The sequence below is a fragment of the Phymastichus coffea genome, unplaced genomic scaffold, assembly GCF_024137745.1.
Source record: "Phymastichus coffea isolate CEN01 unplaced genomic scaffold, Cenicafe_Pcof_1.1 PCOF00062, whole genome shotgun sequence".
NCBI classification, from domain to species: Eukaryota; Metazoa; Arthropoda; class Insecta; order Hymenoptera; family Eulophidae; genus Phymastichus; species Phymastichus coffea.
Genome location: NW_026706873.1, coordinates 943,868 through 963,430, shown reverse-complemented (window position 1 = coordinate 963,430; position 19,563 = coordinate 943,868). Strand labels below are relative to the sequence as shown.

The 19,563-nt window shown below is 33.2% G+C and overlaps 3 protein-coding genes across 4 annotated transcripts; all 3 read right to left on the bottom strand.

Moving 5' to 3' along the window:
- Positions 1 to 1,051: 1,051 nt before the first annotated feature.
- On the bottom strand, positions 1,052 to 2,841 carry LOC131666904 (putative odorant receptor 92a). The gene is made up of 5 exons (XM_058939972.1): positions 2,431 to 2,841; positions 1,923 to 2,294; positions 1,613 to 1,817; positions 1,384 to 1,539; positions 1,052 to 1,176 (listed from the first exon to the last, which is right to left on the bottom strand). Exons 1-5 carry the CDS (start codon positions 2,832 to 2,834, stop codon positions 1,126 to 1,128), a joined length of 1,188 nt encoding a protein of 395 aa, XP_058795955.1. The 5' UTR covers positions 2,835 to 2,841; the 3' UTR covers positions 1,052 to 1,125.
- A 1,290-nt stretch (positions 2,842 to 4,131) lies between these two features.
- Positions 4,132 to 6,761, bottom strand: LOC131666906 (putative odorant receptor 92a). 2 transcript variants are annotated; one of them, XM_058939976.1, is made up of 7 exons: positions 6,710 to 6,761; positions 5,992 to 6,148; positions 5,487 to 5,858; positions 5,196 to 5,400; positions 4,962 to 5,117; positions 4,821 to 4,893; positions 4,132 to 4,502 (listed from the first exon to the last, which is right to left on the bottom strand). In XM_058939976.1, exons 2-6 carry the CDS (start codon positions 6,063 to 6,065, stop codon positions 4,843 to 4,845), a joined length of 858 nt encoding a protein of 285 aa, XP_058795959.1. In that variant the 5' UTR covers positions 6,066 to 6,148; positions 6,710 to 6,761; the 3' UTR covers positions 4,132 to 4,502; positions 4,821 to 4,842. The 2 variants fall into 2 exon arrangements, with proteins under 2 accessions (XP_058795959.1, XP_058795960.1); XM_058939977.1 differs by having other exon boundaries at positions 5,487 to 5,591.
- Positions 6,762 to 7,700: 939 nt separating this feature from the next.
- LOC131666999 (odorant receptor 2a-like) lies at positions 7,701 to 11,888 on the bottom strand. The gene is made up of 8 exons (XM_058940149.1): positions 11,779 to 11,888; positions 11,485 to 11,733; positions 11,172 to 11,344; positions 9,888 to 9,900; positions 8,359 to 8,544; positions 8,053 to 8,257; positions 7,822 to 7,977; positions 7,701 to 7,751 (listed from the first exon to the last, which is right to left on the bottom strand). The coding sequence occupies exons 1-8, from the start codon at positions 11,886 to 11,888 to the stop codon at positions 7,701 to 7,703; spliced, it is 1,143 nt and encodes a 380-aa protein (XP_058796132.1).
- Between the last annotated feature and the right edge of the window lie 7,675 nt (positions 11,889 to 19,563).

Sequence of the window (19,563 nt, the reverse complement as noted above, 5' to 3'; positions counted from 1 at the left end):
ACATACAAATAGATTAGATGCATCTTAATAAAACACTAGAATTCCCTATATATAGTTAATCTCATAGTGGCATGACAATTTTGATTAAGAAAAATTAAATATCATAATTTATGCGTAAAGTATATTAAACAATTCTTACGTATCAATATGCATATATTTGTTCAAAAGTCTTTATTATACTGTTTGTAAATTTTTATATGGAGTGAATAAGTTTAATATACTCTTACTTACTCTTATCTCGAAGTTTCAATGTATTTTAAGTTGAAATACTGTATCATCTGTGATACATTAGTGACATCGCGCATAACTACTGTACTAAAGTTGAATTTAATTTTCTAATTTAATATCATATGTAGTTAAAGACAATCTATTTATGTTATATATTTTTTCTTTGTTCGACAGTTATTCAGAATAATTCATAAAAGACGATGGTTTTCAAACAGAACACTGATATAATTAGTTTGGCACTTGCGATATTTAAATGTTGAATATGAAATTTTGAATAGCTGAAAACATACATGAGAGAGAATTTTGATACTATTACGGGTTAACTAAATTGTATGTCTTACCCTTAGAAATCTTTAGGTGATGTAAGGCTCTATCAAAAATATCACCTCGACGCCTCATTTAAAAATTTTCTAGAATATTTTCTTCAGGAAGTAGTAAGTTTTTTTTTTGATAGGCCAATTTATAAAATATTTTTGAGATGTTGAAAAAAAAACAATTTTATGTCAAAATAAACTTCTTTTGCTATAATTTTCAAAAATAATGACGTTTATATATCGTTTTCGATACCACGTTTATAGCAACCTTGGACATGCAAGTATGAACGTTTTTGTATGTTATGTATCGGGACTTTAAGATTCTTCTAAACAAAAAGCACTAATATTTCAATGTTCAAAATATTATTTTATTGAACTAACACAATGTTTACATTTTTTTACGCATAACGTTTAATAATATTAATTATTTATAAATCATTTCAATGATAACAAGTCTTACAAGCAACGGTTCTTGATTGCTTCACAGTTCAGTTTTGGACATTGCCTGATATCACTCGCGTACTGTTTGGTCTACTACACAAAACTGCATTAACTTGAGGAGAAAATAGGTTTTTATAACAATCTAGCTTTGTGCTTGCAATAAATTAAATGCAGAGTATGACGTTTTTAGCATCTATAAAAATAATAAAAAATGTTAATGTTATGAAAAATCTTACCTCGACTCAGTGTTGAACGAGTCTAACATTACATTTTCGTTTATAAATATACAAGGACTTTAGAATTTGTTGTACAATTATTATTGTATCGATTTTATTGCCATTCAGTTCCGTAATGTCGTAATAATTTTTCAACACTGACTTTAGTTATTCAATCAACTTACCTTTAAAAACATTTCTGGTGACAGTTCTGCTACGAAGTTATTGAATAATGGAATGCTTTTAGATGTATATAACATAATAAAACGTAGGCGCTTTCTAGTTTCTTTTCGAAGCTCCAGCCAATTCATTGAAAAAATCGTATAGCAAGTCTCATTACCCTAAAAATGTAAAACATTAATAAATAATTAAAAATATCTTTTAAGTCATAAATTTCAGAAAAATAATACAAACTGTTTCTGTTAATTTATATCCCCACCAACAAAATAGAAAGAATTGTAACATCATGCAGCACAGGAAAATGCCAATTGCCATGAAAGCACTAGTGAACACCGGTAGGATCGACAAAACATATATATTTGTGCATAAAATGAAGAAAATTATTACAAAGTATGCAAAAATAACAGCGGAGAATATTCTGCTTATTTCTCTTGCAGTACTGAAAATAAATAGTTTACAAATGTAATAGAAAAGATTTCCCCTTACAAAGTCAAACAATTATTGCCTAAATAATTGAAAAGTTGTATCAATGTCATATACTAACGAATAAATATTCTGATGGTCATGAATACATTCGATTAAATAAAGTAGCTCATCCTCAGCAGTACTCAATACCCCATTTTGCACGAGATCAGGCAACAACGTCAATCTGTGTTGAAGTATTCGAAAGTGGGAGCATATTCTTTCCAAGAAATTGAGAGCAATGGCACCTGCAGACACGTGGGCAGTACTGCCGATCATGTAAGTGACCGCTTGTTGCGCCCAACAAATCCAAAAGCAAGAAGATACGCTTCTATCGCAAGGTACCCAACTTTTCCATACTAAATTATTATCTGGATTGTCACCGATTATTGGATTAAGAATGTTCAGTATTCCATTGACTATCACTATACACATCCAATATCTCAATATTTTTCTAAAATTTTAAAGTGGTAACTAAACAGAGAGTTCGCGAAGAGATAACCATTATGGAGAATCAATGCCGTCAGAGGTATATTTTTTTAAACGGAAATGTCATGCATTGAAAAAATATATTTTATTAATTCACTTACTGTTCCACATTTTTGGAATCCTCTATAATTCTATTTTCTTCAGCATCCCGCAAACTTGTCCAACGCCCTATAAGTACCTTTGTTTTTAAGACATACATAATTTGTTTCCTCCTGAGCATCACGTTCATACTATTCAACCACGTGTCAGTAACTGTAGCTACAAAGCACCAGTTTCCCATGATTTCAGCAAAATTATTGTTACTTGTTGTCAACATGTCCGTAAGCGGTCCAATGGCCATCAGACCAATGACGATGGAAACGTAAATTCTATAAAGGTTATAACATAAATGAAACCAACGAGGCTTTGATGTAGTTGGTTTCCATAATCCACAACATGACAAACAAAAGAATGTATCGAAAAAAATGTTATGCTCTATTGCCACTTCATCTATAACTTTAGACATTGTGAAATGAAAATAATTAAAAATACTTTCACGTCAACAACTTTTAATAGAATGACGGTCTTTGACCAACGAGTTGGAACCGGTATTTTTAGATCTACAACCTGTGCTCAAGATACATTTGTTACCTAAATTCTAGCATTCTACTGTGTTTACTTCCTTCTTGTTGCATATTTGATCATAAGTATCATAGTGAACGTTTATCCATAATTTAGCATAATCATACCTATAACCACTTCATATTGCCAGCGGAAAAACATTGATGCATATCCATAGCAACTAAAACTACAACAGATCGAACCTACACGCAATATGCGTATTTCGATACATTGTCTTATCTGCGTTTGTCGAAAGCACGGTGCACTTTATCAAACCTACGTTAGATTTTTTGTAGATTCCTATTGTTGTGCTAATTTTTTATAAAACTTTGAATTATTCGGGTTTGATAGTTGATAATTTTTCTAATTCTAGTTTAGCTTTGTGTTTGTAAGAAATTTAATACTGAATATGAAATTTTTAATAGCTAAAACAATTTGCGAATTGCGGCGTATTTTCTAGTGATTTTGTATTTGAAACAATTATTATTCTTCGACGCGTACACTTTTACTTATTTTTACAAGACATATTCCGTCTTTTTTCAATAATGTGTGATTTTTTAAACAATTTTGAATCTTTGGTACGGTATTCATATAACACTTAACAGTCAATTTAAAGCGTCTGACCGCTGGTTGAAGCAACAGTCAAACTCTATGAACATGAAAAATAAATGGTGAAACTTCTCGTAACGAGTTTGCTAAACGTTTAAATTTCATCCTGACGAGAATTCTGCACATCGGCATAATACGGTTAGCATGATGCCAATCACAACTGCTGTAACTACTACGGATACACTCACTAACCACCGACATGCTTTACTACGTTGTCGTATGTTTATAGTTTTTCGAACTTAGAACTGTTTCACTTTAAAAGATTATTGGTTACTTTCTTCTGAAGTTATTGAAATTTTATCATTAAAAAATTTTTTTTTATTTTTACCTATTTATCTCTATATTTGTGACCATACCGAATTTGACGTGTAATGAATTATAATATGTACAATCGACACATACAATTTCATTAAAAATTTTATTTGCATTCACAAATTATCAGTCAAGAAAATTACTAGTTACGCTTCGCGTAAACTCAAAACTGGTAAGCCGTTTACTAATTCATGATTTTGTAGTGAAATGAGGCGTCCCAAAAAATCTCTATATGTCGATTCATTGAATTATTAGAATTCCTCAGAATGTCGAATCCGAGTTTTAGATCTTCATGACTCAAGAAAACCATGACCACTGCTTTATGGGCTCAAAAGTCTACCGAGATTGTCGCGAAAGCCTCCTGCTTTCCCAAACTATGAGCTCACGGTGGTCGTTGGTGACGACAATCCCGGTGAACTTTTGATCTTCAAGCCTCATAGGTGCAAGGTATTGCAACCCATAGGGGAAGTACGTGGGAGTATTACAGAGTGCTTTTCCAGCTGGATATCCCTCGGGATTGAGCCCTGAGGGCTTACTTCGTGCACCCCTTAGTGGCTTCAAGTTGGAAGGAGTCGGCACGACTCGCCAACGAATGCTTCCCGATCACACCGTCGCCCGATATTTGAAACGTGTGTAGTCAAAGGTGGTTTACCTGTTGAATAGTAATAAACATTATTAAAAACGATTATGTAAGTATTAATTTATTTTCTATTTTTCACTTAGCAATTTTCGCAGAACAAGTAACACTTCAGATGATAATTAATCATTATACTTTTTTATAATTGTATTCAATTGGCCGAGTTTTTAATCGTTAAGCTTAACAATAACAAATTGAATAGTTATGACATTTTAAAATTTATATGTCATGATAATATCTGACGTAACAATAATTAAAATTGCTGCATCGTAATTGAAAATATTGTTTATCAACGCAATGTAAATAACAACTTTGCGCGAAAACTGCACTAACTTGAACATTTTCTGATGCTAGTTTAGCTTTGCGTTTGTAATAAATTGAATGCTGAATATGAAATTTTCAGTAGCTAAAACAAACATATAAAAAATGTAATTCTGGCTCGTATACTTTAAATAATTTGTTTCATGGCCTCACCTTTAAGAACATTGCAGGTGACAATTCAACTATAAAATTGTCAAATAACGTAATATTTTTTGATGCAACTAGCATGATAAAACGTAGACGCTTTCTCGTTTCCTTTTGAAGCACAAGCCAATTCATAGAAAAAATCGTATAACCGATCTCATCACCCTGAAAACGTAACACATTAATGAGTTATTGATAAAGAATATTTGTTTTCAATCATGATTGTAGTGGATCTATACGAACAATTTGTGTTAATTTATATCCCCACCAGCAAAAGAGAAAGAATTGCGACATCATGCAGCACAAAAAGAGACCTACAGCCATAAAAGCACTAGAAAACAGCGGTTGACTCGATAAAAAATATATGTTTGTGCACAAAATAGAAAAAATTAAAATAAATTGCATGACCATACTAGCGTAAAATATTTTGCTTATATCCTTTACAGCACTGAAAAAAAATTTACAAGAATGATCTTCTATGAGAGTGAGAGGATTGGTTTTTGGACTTATAAAAAATTGTGCTAATATACTAACGTATAGATGTTTTGGTGATCAAGAATACATTCGTTTACATATAACAACTCATCTTTGGCAGTATTTATCACCCCCTTTTGTACAAGCTCAGGCAAGGCCGTTAGTCTGTGTTGGAGTATTCGAATATGAGAGCAAATTCTTTCGATGAAATTAAGAATAATGGTGCACGAAGACACGTTAGTAATAGTAGCTATTGTCCAGCTAACGACTTGTTGCGTGTAACACATCCAAAAACAAGAAGGCACGTTCCTATCGCAAGGTATCCAGCTATTTATTATTAAGTTATTATCTGGATTTTCACTTATTATCGGATTAAGCATGTTCACTATAGCATTTAATGCTATTAAATCAATCCAATATCTCAATACTTTTCTAATAAAAAAGAGTATGATAATGGATAGGCAGCAAATGATTATAGCGGAAATTTAATTTCTTAATCGGTACGTGCATTTTTTACGAATAGAAGATGATACAAAACTATTACATACTACTTTGTATTACTCACCGTTCTGTACTTTTAGAAGCTTCTATAATTTTCGTTTCTTCAGCATCTCGCAAATTTGTCCAGCGTTCTGCCATGAACTTTGTCCGTAGTACATCTATAATTTGTTTTCTTTTTATTGCAACATTTAAACCATTGTAACTTGTGTGCGTAACGATGGCTGCAAGAAACCAATTTTCTAAAATATTCGATACCAGATCGTCTTTCGATAATATTATATTAAGTAATGTTCCACCGCTGATCAGACTAATACTAATGAAGGCAAAAAATGTGTATACACTATAGCATGATCGCAACCAACGATGCTTTATAGTCGTAGGTTTCCAAAATCCAACAATTCTCAAAAAGAAAAAAGTCTCGTCAAAAATTTTATATTCGATTCCGGTTTCGTCTGCCACTTTTTCCATGACGAAATAGTAATAAATCAAATTACTTTTCCGTTAAATAACTTTTTAATAAGCAATAACCGTTGGCAAAGGATGGCCAAATTTCTTCTTATTTTTCTCGTAAAATTATTAATAAATTGCTAACAAGATATATTATCTGGAAATTTCTGGATTTTTAGATATTTTTCAATGATGATATCTTTTAAGTGATTTCTCCTCAACTTATTTTTTTAAATAATTATTTTCAAGTTGATAATTAATTAACCATTTTTATTTTGTTAAACATTAAATATTAAAGCATAATTCATAGCTCTAATTTGAAATAATTTTCGTACCACGAATCGATTGAAAAGACTAACTGAAATACCGTACTCAGACTTTCCAAAGAGATCCAATATACATTTCTGAACTTACTACAAGAGCTTATTGTGTGGCTTTTCTCGCTACCTACGTTACCGTCAATTGTAAATGAGCGTTTACATCTAATTGCTAGTTATTACATTTGCGATCATTTTTCATTTGAGGGGAAAAAATTGATCGCTCTCTATTTTCATAGCAACGAACTCATATATCGAATCAGATTAACGGAGAACGCGTGGATGTCTGTAACGCAAAACACAGCCGAAGATTAGTATCTACTTAGTTGTGTGAAGTACGTATTAAAGATATGTTAAATATTATAGTTAATTGAATATTAACGTATCGTCACGAAACTTTATTATCTTTACATACTAACTATAATTTATTTTTATCAGTTACAAGTTTAGAAATATTGATTATGTACTCCACAAAATCATTGTTTATAAGATATTTAGTTATTGGATAATTTAAAGTGCACTTTTTTAAATGCTACGGTGCAAGAAAAAAACCACTATTTTTATGCAACAAAACAAACCTGAAATTGGTCGGCTATTAACAACGACTGATTATCTCCATTTATTAAATTGTTATTCGTAAACGTTATATGTTGTGACTTGAATGGATCTGATTGTAGCTGTTGTAAAATTGAATTTTTTAATTGAAAAATTGTTTAATTATTAATATTTTTATTCTCAGCAACTTTCATCAAAGAACGTATTTTTAGAAATAATAATTATAAACTATTTTGTTTTGATTAAAATGCTAATTAGAAAGCGAGATCTCTTATCTTTAAGCATATTAATAACAAATGCACACTTTTGCGAAATATAATTTTATATCATAATAAATGCTGTACAGCATAATAAACATCTAATAAAAATTCAATAAAAATATTGCATCCCAGAAAAAAAATATTGATTTACTCTACATAAAACTGCAACAATATGCTAATTTCAAAGCAATACTTCAGTTTTGCGTTTGCAGTAAATTGAAAGCAGAATATGAAACCTTCAATATCTATGAACATTATCAAATATTATTTAGATGAAAAACTTTATTATTAAACTTAATTATTCCACAGGATCACCTTCAAAAACATTTCAGGCGATAAGTCTACTATGAAGTTATTGAATAGTGGAATAGTTTTGGATGCAGACAACATCATAAAACGTAGCCGCTTTCTGGTCTCTTTTCGAAGCTCCAGCCAATTCATTGAGAAAATCGTGTAGGTAACGTCATTACCCTGGGAAGGTAAAATATTAAACATATTACAAAGCAGTTTCTCCAAAATTGCGGTTGTCATTTTGTTAATACGAACAACTTCCGTTAATTTATATCCCCACCAGCAAAAGATGAAAAAGTGAGACATCATACAGCATAAAAATAGAGCTACGGCCGTAAAATCACCAGTGAAAAGTGGCACGGTAGATAGCAGATATATATTTGTACACAAAATGGAGAGAATTAATACAAAATGCATGAAAATAACAGGGTAGAATATTTTGCTTATATCCACTATAGTACTGAAAATATAAACATTGTAAATAAAATAAAGAAAATCATATTGTTTGTTAAGCAATTATTTAGGCAATGAAAAAATTGCATTGATGCATTATATACTTACGAATAAATGTTCTGATGATCACGGATACATTCGTTTAGATAAAATAACTCATCCTCAGCAGTATTTAACACCCCCTTTTTCACGAGATCAGGCACCAACGTCAATCTGTGTTGGAGTATCCGAAAGTGGGAACATATTCTTTCCATAAAATTAAGAGCAATAGTGCCGGCAGACACGTGAATAATACTGGAGAATGTATAACTTGTGATGATGCGTCATCACACAAATATTTCCGGCACTGCGGCAGAACAGCCACGACCGCATACACCGCCCACGCACTCCCGGATCTCGCGAACTATGACCTCTAGAAACCTCCCTGACCGATTCGCACGACCCTTACGCTCGCGTACAACCCCTCGCGCACTCACGACCCGATCCGACCCTCCCCCGGGGAGCTAGAAGCCCCTAAAGTTTTCAGCCGCGATCAGCTGATCGCAAGCCCCCGTTAGTTAAGGCAGACCTAGCTAGACTAGAAGTAGGAGCGACCGAGCGCGTGAGAGCGAGCGAGACCGCCGATGCTAGACCGATCGGAAGCGAGCGAGGGGAATCGGTAAGACCAACGAGCGGTAGATAGAAGAGGATAGACAAGCGACGCTATCTGACCGGCCAATCGTTATCGGCTTAGGGGTGGTTAGACTTATGAGAGAAAACCGACGCTATCTTCGCGACCAGTAGGCAAATTAGGCGCGAAGGACCGACCAATAAATAAATTGCGCGGGTAAAAAACATCAAAATAGACGGCGCTGAGACCTGGCTTAGCAACAAGCTAGCCAATCAACAACAACGAAGGGGAAGTAAACTAGGAGAAGCGGCGCGTCGCCGAAAAACGGCGCGCGAGTAGTAACCGTTAAGCCTCGACGGAAGGACGTCCGCCGAGCCTCGCTGTTGCGCGGTACGAAGAAGTGAGTGAGAATAAGGGAAATAGTAGAAGAAGCTAGTGATAGAAATAGAGAAAGAGATAGTGAAAGTGGAAACAGTAGAAGAAGCTAGTGATAGAAGTAGGCATAAAGAGACAGTGAAAGTGGAAATAGTAGAAGAAACTAGTGATAGAAGTAGGCATAACAGAAATAACGAATAGCAATAAAATAAAAGGATAACGATAACGAAAAAATAACAGAAATAATAGAATAAAGAAATAGCGATAACAGAAATAATAGAATAACGAAATAACGATAACAGGACTAACGGAATAACGATAACGGAAATAACAGAAAAATAATAGAGTAAAATTAATAGAATAAATCTAACGGAATAACGATAACACAAGAGTAAGTACCCTTCCCTTACTATCGATTTTCTATGCATGATCAATAATCGCGAGTTTGCCGCGCATTGTCGACCGCCGCGTTTTCGGGAGTGCCGTACGACCTTCGCGCGTCCGACAGTAGTATTCGACCGCTTATTGCTAACCACCGAAAATCCTTTGTCGAACCGGCGTATAATCATCGCCCGCAATTTGAAGTTGTCGAACGCTCGCGTTTCCGGGAGTGCCGCATGACCTTCGCGCGCATTATACCTTGACCGAAAACGTTGCCGTTATCCCCAAGTTTCTTATTACGTTGTTTCTTTGTTCCGCGCCTGAAATAATCGCATGACCGCCGAATGTTCGCGCACGGAATCCCGCATGACCTTCGCGCGCCCGTTGCCGTTGCTGCATGTGTTTTCGCCACCGACCTTTCGGGGATAGTTTCTAGTCGCCGTGTTGTTATCATCCGTGAAACGAGTGCGCGTCTCTGAATTCCTTTCCGAGTCGATCTAAACATCGCACCAGTCGCGTTAGACCTTCATTCGACCGGTAGGATTCGGATACATTCGCTTTTATTTTGTTCGCGATCGTCGCTACAAATATCGTCGACACCGCGAGCCGTAGTTAGCCTTCGCGTGGCCGACCGAATTCCGGAGCGCAATTGTTTTGAGCAAGCTGGAATTTTCCGCGAATAGATAAACCGACATCACGTATCCGAATAGTATCTGAAGCCCGAAGCGTTCGACCGAGTTATTATTCGCCTAAGCCGACCTTTGCGCTGTAGTACGCCACTCGCGTCCCCAATAACCTAAATCAGGCTGACCATAGCAACGGGTAGACCGCTGGGCTGACCTGGGAATATTTTCGATTAATAAATTTGAGTTACCCTTAAGCCGGCCTTATTATTGACTATACCCACTTGATCGCCCCATCCCCCGTAGCATCCGCGATCGGTTTAAGTTTTGTAAGCGCGTACGCGACTGCCCTGATCACCGCCTAACCGATAGCCACCGTCGCCGCCACTACGCCACCAGTCCAGGGAAGGAGCTATCATCCCCCGAACCACTAGCCGCCAACCGGAGCGCCCCTGCGACGCCCCCCTCGATGTACCCGCTTCTGGGATTGAGAGCCGCCATGCCCCGAAACATCTAGCTAGCCGAACGAGCCGCAGCCGTGGGTGGCCTTGGAAACCACCCGTTGCCCCCCCTTCTTTCCCCTTCGCTCGATACGATTTAGATTCGACCGAATCGTCGCCTAGGACTTCGCGCCCCCGCTTCATTCTTCACAGGTGATAGCCGGCCACGCGCGCAAAGAACCCCGACGGCGACGAGGAGAGAGGCAACGGGGAACCACCCGACCTCACAGCGACCAGCAGGACCACCGAGCCGAGAACCAGCCAACGTTGCAGCGCTACCACGCTCTCCTAACGCGAGAGCACGGTAGCTGGCGCCCAACTTAAACAAAACAAAGCTGCACACGTTGTCTCGGCTGACTGCGCGCCGCTGGCGACAGTGCGAGACCGGAGAAATACCGTCTGTTATTTTTCCCCTCCCTCTCCCCCGTCGCAAACTAATTACTTGTTGTGACCAACATATATAAAAGCAAGAAGACACGCGTTTATCGCAAGGTACCCAGCTATCCCACATCAAATTATTATCTGGATTTTCAGTAATTACCGGAACAAGCATGTTCATTATGCCATTGACAAATACTAAACTCATCCAATATTTGAGTACTTTCCTTCAAATAAAGGTTAGAGTGATGACTATCCAAAGAGCATGAGAACAATTATATAAGAATCAATTTTTCATCGATGCGTGCATTTTTTTGTAAATAAAATGTGATACGAAACAGTTATTGTGAGATGCTCATTTACTTACTCTTCTGTATCTTTAGAATCCTCTATAATTTTACTTTCTTCGGGATCTCGAAAACAAGTCCAACGCTCTATCATTATTTTCTTTTGTAAGACATCAAGAATTCGTTTTCTTTTTAGTGCAACATTTACACCATTCGACCATGTGTGAGAAACTATACCTGTAAGGCACCAGTTTTTTACAAAATGACCAAATGCATCTTCTTTTGGTGTTAGCATGTCCACAACTGATCCAACAACAATAAGCCCAATACTAAAAGCGGCAAAAATTGTATAGAAACTAAAGCATGATCGCAACCATTGTTGCTTGATAGTTGTTGGTTTCCAGAATCCACCAGTCCTTAAATAAAAAAATGTTCCGCAAAAGATTTTATGTTCGAGGGGTATTTTATCCTTTACTTCATTCATAGTGTTATAGTAGTAATTTAATATACTCTTTCGCTAAAAGATTTGATGTAATCGAAATGTTTCACTAGACCAGCTCAAGCAGCTGTTTTTTTAGAACTTCAAATTGTATGCAAAGTACATTTCTTAACTGACCAGGAAGTTTTACTCTGCTTGTTTTCTCATTATATGTTCTATCACAAGAAAACGTTTATCTATAATTGTGAGTCATCATACTTAAAACCATTTTCCATCGTAAGGGAAAAAATTGATTGCATTTCCATGGCAACTACGACTATACCAGTTCGAAGTTAGAAGCCGTATGCGTTAAACGCGGCAGTTGTCTAAGCTGTATTCGTCATAACTACAGTGCATTCTCTTGAACCAACATTAAGATTTTGCTAGATTATTATCAATGTGCTCACATACCAAAAATATATCCAATTCTTCTTTAAAGTTTCTTAAAGTTTTGAATTATTCAGTCTTAAAGTTGTTATAGTTTCATTTTATTATTACTTGATAGATCATCTAATCATTTTTACTTGAAATGACTGTTCTCATATATTTTGATCCTACTGTCTAGGTAATGTCACGCGAATAACATAATTTTGTCTTTAAAACAATAAATTAATCAACTTTTATTAACTATTTATATGAGTTTTGACTTTTATAATATATAAGTTATGCATTCTCAGCAAAAAATAATTATTTTACCCTGAAATACATAAGTTTCTATTTTCCTTAACATTGTAAGTAAATCTCGAATATTCAATCAACAATACTGAATGATAATTAATATAAACTATTGTAATTTACTCCATATCGTGGTAAAAGTTGTCTAAAAAGTATTAAATATTCAATATTTAACTAATTACTCATACTTTCATCTTCTGTCAATTAAGATATGCTATGTACTTGTAAAACTCAAGTAGCCTACTCTAAAATCTATGACTTAAGTTTAAGTTAATGTAGTTAAAAAGCACTTCGAGTGATCATTTTACTAAAAAATTGTTAATTAGTGAAATATTTTTTAACACGAACAAAAAAACAAATGATAATAAATAAATAGACATAAAATGTACAACATTCATATTAAATGGCAAAAAATAACAGTGTTAAATATTCAACTCAACTTTTTGTATAAAGCAATAGACAAAAGTACATAGAAAGAAATTGTTTCTCATTTTACTAGAAAACTTCAACAACAGTCATCATTAATATGTAGATGATTTATATATTGTATTAATATAATGTACTAATGAATAGATGTTCTGAAAGTGAGAAATACTTATTCAAGTAAATAATTTATCTTTGATGGTATTTAATACTTACATTTACATAAAATCATGCAACAACGTTCATCTGTGTCGAAGTATCCGAAAGTGGGAATCAATCCTTTCCATGAAATTGAGAGCAATGTTATATACAGATTAGTAAGTAATAATAGCAAATATGTTATGTCTTCTGAAGAAATTTTAGATAAATGATTATATCACGTGATTTTCAAGTATAGGTGATTGGTACTTCGTAGATTGAGTTGCCTTTCTCAATTATAAAACTTAGAAACTCTTTCGTTGATTGTTACAACCAAAAGCTGTTCGGACGTTCTACATCTGTGTGAATATATATTCGAAAATTGAAAAATGTTGAGCCAAGTGCCTATAATGATAGTATCACGTAGAAGATGTCAGAAATTGTGATGATCACATGACAAATCGCAACAGGTTTCGGTATTTTCTTTTTTTTAAATAGAATAATTAGGGTTTTCCCTGTACTATTAATCAAAGGCTTTCATACGAAATCCATAGCTATTACATATAACAAAAAATGTTCAAGCAAGTTGAAACAAGCATCTCTAGATCTTGGGTTTGGTATGATATATCTTCCTTTATATGTCTAAATCTAGATCAGCGGCTATATGGAACCAGCAAATTATATTTCAATTTTCCATTGTGAAAAATAAACGGACAAAACTTCTATCCACACTTCTCCTATATTTAGTATTTAATTATCTGTTTGTCAATGAAAGGCTTATTTATAAAATATGATGTAACCTTTTCAAACGAATATTTATTTTTTATTCATTATTAATATGAAAATTGTATATAATATATTGCGATTCATGTTGAAAGTACAGTTTTCTGAAAAGTATCATAGGAATGGTATAATATGTTCTGAATAGGTGATAGTAAATTAATTAAATCTAAAATGAAGATCCAATACAAAAAGTAATTATCTTGATTTTACGATTTTTTTGCTTCACTCAAAATATAATAGTAACTAAAATTCATAATATTAAAAGAAATTAATTAAAAACTAATTAAAAAAAATATATTCTAAAATTTACTTTTTGTCATAATAAATATTACAATAGTGTATTGAGTATTTAAGAGAGTCAACTTTTTTTGTATATATGACATTTAAGATTTGAAAAATTCCCCGTCTACAGTAGATAATATTCTAGCTATGTGTTTGCAATAAATTAAATGCAGAATAAGAAATTTTCAGCATCTAAAAGAAAAATAAGGAATTTTCTTGTGAAAAAAACAGTTTAAAATAAGCAATGTGATAAACTCACGCTTAAAAACATTTCGGGTGACAATTCTACTATGAAATCGTTAAATAGTGGAATTTCTTTGGATGTAAATAGCATAATGAAACGTAGTCTTTTTCTAGTTTCCGACTGAAGTACAAGCCAATTAATTGAGAAAATTGTATAAGTAATCTCAGTGTTCTGGAAATAAAAAAAATTTGATTAATTTTAAACGAAATATTTGTTCGAGCCACAAACGCGTAAATAACAAAATTATACAAACTGTATTTATTACTTTATACCCCAACCAACAAAATATAAAGAATTGCGACAGCATACATAATAGAAAAAGACTTCCTGCTAGGAAATGAATACTGTAAATCGGCTCCTTTGATAGGAGATATATGTTGGTGCATAAAATAGAAATTACCAATATGTAGTGTACGACAATGGCAGGGTAAAATAACTTGCTTATTTCTATTGTAGTTCTAAAAATGTAAAAGTTATGCGTATAATAGAAAAATTGTCTTTCTTCTTTCACAATCAAATTCAAAGAATGCGTTTGCTGAATAAATACGTTAATCGAGCATACTAACGAATAAATATTCTGGTGATCATTGATGCATTCATTTAGATAAAGCAGCTCATCCGCGGCAGTACTTAAGACTCCCGCTCGAACTAGATCAGGCAATAACATCAATCTGTGTTGCAGTATTCGAATGTGCGAGCAAGTTCTTTCCAAAAAATTGAGAGTAAGGGAACCTGCGGCCACGGCAGCGATGCTGGCAATTGTGTAAGTGATTGCTTGTTGCCAATAACATATCCAATAGCAAGAAGATACACGCACATCGCAAGGTTGCCAGCTGTCCCACAACAAGTGATTATCTGGATTGTGACCAATTACCGGAGTAAGTAATGCCGACATTCCATTAATTAATATTATAGTCGTCCAATATTTAAGGACTTTCCTGCAAATTCAAAATAGTCACTTGTCAATCTTGACATCAAAACGTATATTATAATTGTGTAAGTAAAAATTTAAGCGACGATATTACTTATACTTATTGTATGAATAAACTTACTGTTCGTTTTTTTTAGAATTCTCTGTGATCTCTTTTTCTTCATTATCTCGCAACCATGTCCAACGCTCTATAACAATTTTTGTTCTTAATAGTTTAATAATTTTTCTTCTCTTCACTGCTATGTTGATGCAATTAATTAATGTATGAGAAGATATAGCTGTAAGACTCCAACTTTCCAAAATATGTGATAGCATATCTTCTCTTGGTGTTAGCATATCTATTGACGATCCAATAATAAAAAAAGCCATATTACTAAAATAAAAAATTGAAAACAGACGGAAACATAATTTTGACAAGGGATGCTGTATAGTTGTTGGTTTCCAAACTCCGCAAATTGCCAATTGAAAGAAAGTGTTGGGAAAAATAATGTTTTCGATTCCTGTTGCATCTGTCATTTTATTCATAATGAAATGACAATAATTCAAACGAGTTACTCGTGATATATTTCCATACGATTGGTAGTTTGTAACGAAACGAACTTGCACAGCTTTTTAGATCTTAAACTTACGTACTAAGTATATTTTTCAACCAAAGAAAACACGACTACGCGTACATATAGATGTGCGTTCCGTTTCTTATCTCATAATATACTTTAAGCATCGTAAGTGGTCGTTTATATTCAATTACGTCATCATTTTTATGCCAATCAATTACGTTGTTAATCTTACTTACAATCACTTTACATTGTAAGGGAAAAAAATTGATATCATTTCCATGGCAACTTGGACTACACTGGCTACTTACTAGAAGCTAAAACAATAAGCGCAAGGCGCGTTCATTGTCGAAGTTACATTCATTGAAAATGTAGTGCATTTCTTTTCGTAGTGTTGAAGTGAATCATGTATTGAAATAACAGAATTACTATTAAATTGTTTTGGGATTATACTTTTTTGAGGAATAATCGCACAAAATTGCGGAACAAAATTTATGTTATAGAAAATTTTAATATTTATTTTAAATTAGTTTCGATTTAAAACGAATATAGAAAGCTTGCGTTCCAATACAGATATACATATACCAACAGTAGTACTAATGCACAATAACTTTCATTTAATTCATATAAATCTTGTAATTTATTTAGTTAAAAATTAATTATAGTTAAATATTGTTTCCGATAAACGCTTCCTTTGATTAATTTTATATTTCTAACAAGTTGAATGTTAAATACCATAGCTTCACCATCTGCAAGTAAATAAAATCATTCAGTTGGTATATGATAAAATTAGTTAAATTGAAATACTAACCTTCAGAAACATGGTGACAAAATTATGATAAAGTTGTTAAATAACGTTAGACTGTTTGATATAATATCTTTATTGAAGTTTTATGCTGTATTGACCAGTCCATCGTAATAATTGTGTATCAAATCTCTCCAGTCTTGATTGAAAAAAGGATTCATTTAGGTGTTCAGTACCAAAAGGTCAGTTTTGAAAATCAATCATTGAAATATACACATTGCGATAATTTAGATCCATACCAGAAGTAAAAGAAATTTTGAACCATAGCATAACTGTGATAAAATCAACACTAAATAGATCTTATGTGGATAACAAATATATGTTTATGCACAAAACTGAGATATTCAATAAAAATTGCGTGAATACCAATTAATCAAATGTATTAGTCAGTTTTCTTGCTGTGCATATTGAGAATGGATACAGATATAAGTTTAAAAGCAATAGGTAATAAATCCAAAGACAAATTCAAAGAAAATCTTACCAATCAACATTTAGAAATTCAATTATTAAATTTAATATTTAAAAAATAAATAAATATTAAGTTGCTTAAATTTAAAATCGTCTATTTTAATTTTTCCGAGGAGCCCAGGCAACGATTTCAATCTGCATTGAAATATATTTACACGAGCACAAACTTCACGATAAAATAATAAATTAAGTAGTCATCTCCAACGTGAACAATATTGGGAATAACTTAATTATAGAATTGATGTGTATAATAAATCCAAGAAAATGTTAGGATGTTTTTCTTACAAGGCGTGTAGCGCTTTTTTAAAAATGTTTTTTGGGATTTTATTAACAATCAAATTCAGCGCACTCTTAAGATGAAGATCAGCACTATGAATCAGAGTCGTCTTATGTTTCTATAAAAAATAAAAAAACAATTTTTAGGTAATTCTTGAGCATAGATTGTTTTATACATGATTATTCTTAAAGCAAATATTATTTCATAATAAAAAACAACCATCTAAAATCCGTATCTAAACTAAAATTAGTCTTTTACAATTAATTGACCGATTTTCTTTTCAAATTCACTTATAATGGTAATTTCTCCGTCGTAATTCAGCACATCTACTAAGCAGCATACACGAATGTAAAATATTGATTATTTTGTTTCTTCTAAATAATACGTTTAAAACTATTACTGTAACATTTAATATATTGTTATCACGTATCAATGTTCCATTGTTGTAAAAAATGTTGCTTTTCGAATATTATTTGATTCACAGCTGTCGTTGCAATATGCATTAGAATATCAGTAATTGAAAAAAATGCGTAACGATGACAATACATTTACAGGCAACGATTTTTAATTGTCGTAGATGCTAAAAATCAGCAACTTTTAATACGCAAAACGTATGGGGAAAAATTTTATGTTCAATGACAATTCGATTAACCATTACATTTATTTTCCTTTAATTATTTTCAAAGTTTGTGAAATATTAGTGCGCAAATACATTACCACTTACTAAAGAAAAATGAATTGCCTTTTATCTATGTAGCCTACAGAACCGTAGCAGATTTTCACTATGTAGCTTGTTGTTAAATTTTGGATTAGTTACGGTAATGCAAACAATGGTAGCGTTCTAATTTTCAACAGCGATAGCGTAAGTTAAAATGATACAATGTAAACTAAATTCGAAAGACATTTTATTTTGTATTCGTGAATTTAGTATTACTTAGAGTTATCATTTTTTATTGGAATAATCACATCAAATCTTTAGTATCATTTATTTATTTATTGAATAACTAATATCCCACGATTACTAGTTTTGAAATAAAAATAACAGCTTTAAACATTAAACATTAATGAGATGTACTGTTTTTATTTCACACGAGATTGTAATAACAATCTTGTAAAATTTTTTTTATTTTCAGTCGACACTTTCGAAAGATTCCCATCTACGAATGGATGTCCAATAGAAGCATCGAGTGTCATACGTACTGACAATGGTGTTATGATCCGAGGGCAAGTAATAAGATTGTCTCTTCAAAACCTAAAACGATACAGCACATCGAATAAAAATTTGCCAGTAACAGTTAGGTGGTGCAACGTTTTTCTTTATCGAAATCTTTTATTCTACTTCTATCAATGTGCGTAATGGAAGGTTGGTGATCTGTTAATCACATAACAGTTTGAGGTAGTATGTATGTAGTTAACATTTGTGTTAAAAGCAGCATATCGATGGCGTAGAAAATTATTATTTATAAGTTGAAAGGAACAGCAAAGAAGTTCTTCATTCGTTCTGCTATACCTTATGCCTTAGCTGACGTACGTGGAAAATCATAGGTTCGTAATCTGTCAATCATTCAATAGCTTGGAGAAGAAATATCGACGACAGAGGTAGCAACAGCGTTTCTATTTTTATTTCTCGTTATTGTGCCTTAACTTCCGGGCATAGGTAATGATGGGTTTGCATCATCAGTGAATCATTCGCTAGTATAAGGGAGTTTGATACAAGGAAATAGCAAGTCGATAACGTACATAGAAAGCGACCATTTATAAGTTTCAAGCTACCGTAACACTATTCTTTGTACTTTCGTTCTCCAGTGTCTTAATTGAAGTATGTAGATAATGATGGGTTCGTTATCTGTCAATCATTCGATAGCTTGGAGGGTGCTTGCAGCATGAAACATCATCCACTGAAATAGTATGACGGAAAAATTACGTGTTCGCTATAAGGTACTGTATCTTTTTTTCCTCTTAATGTGCCTCAGCTGGATCAATAAATAATGATGAGTTTGTAATCTGTCAATCATCCGGTAGCTTGTAGGGAGGATTGTACAAGAAACATTGTTGATGGAATTTCTTTTTTCTGTCAATGATTCGACAGCTTAGTGATTAC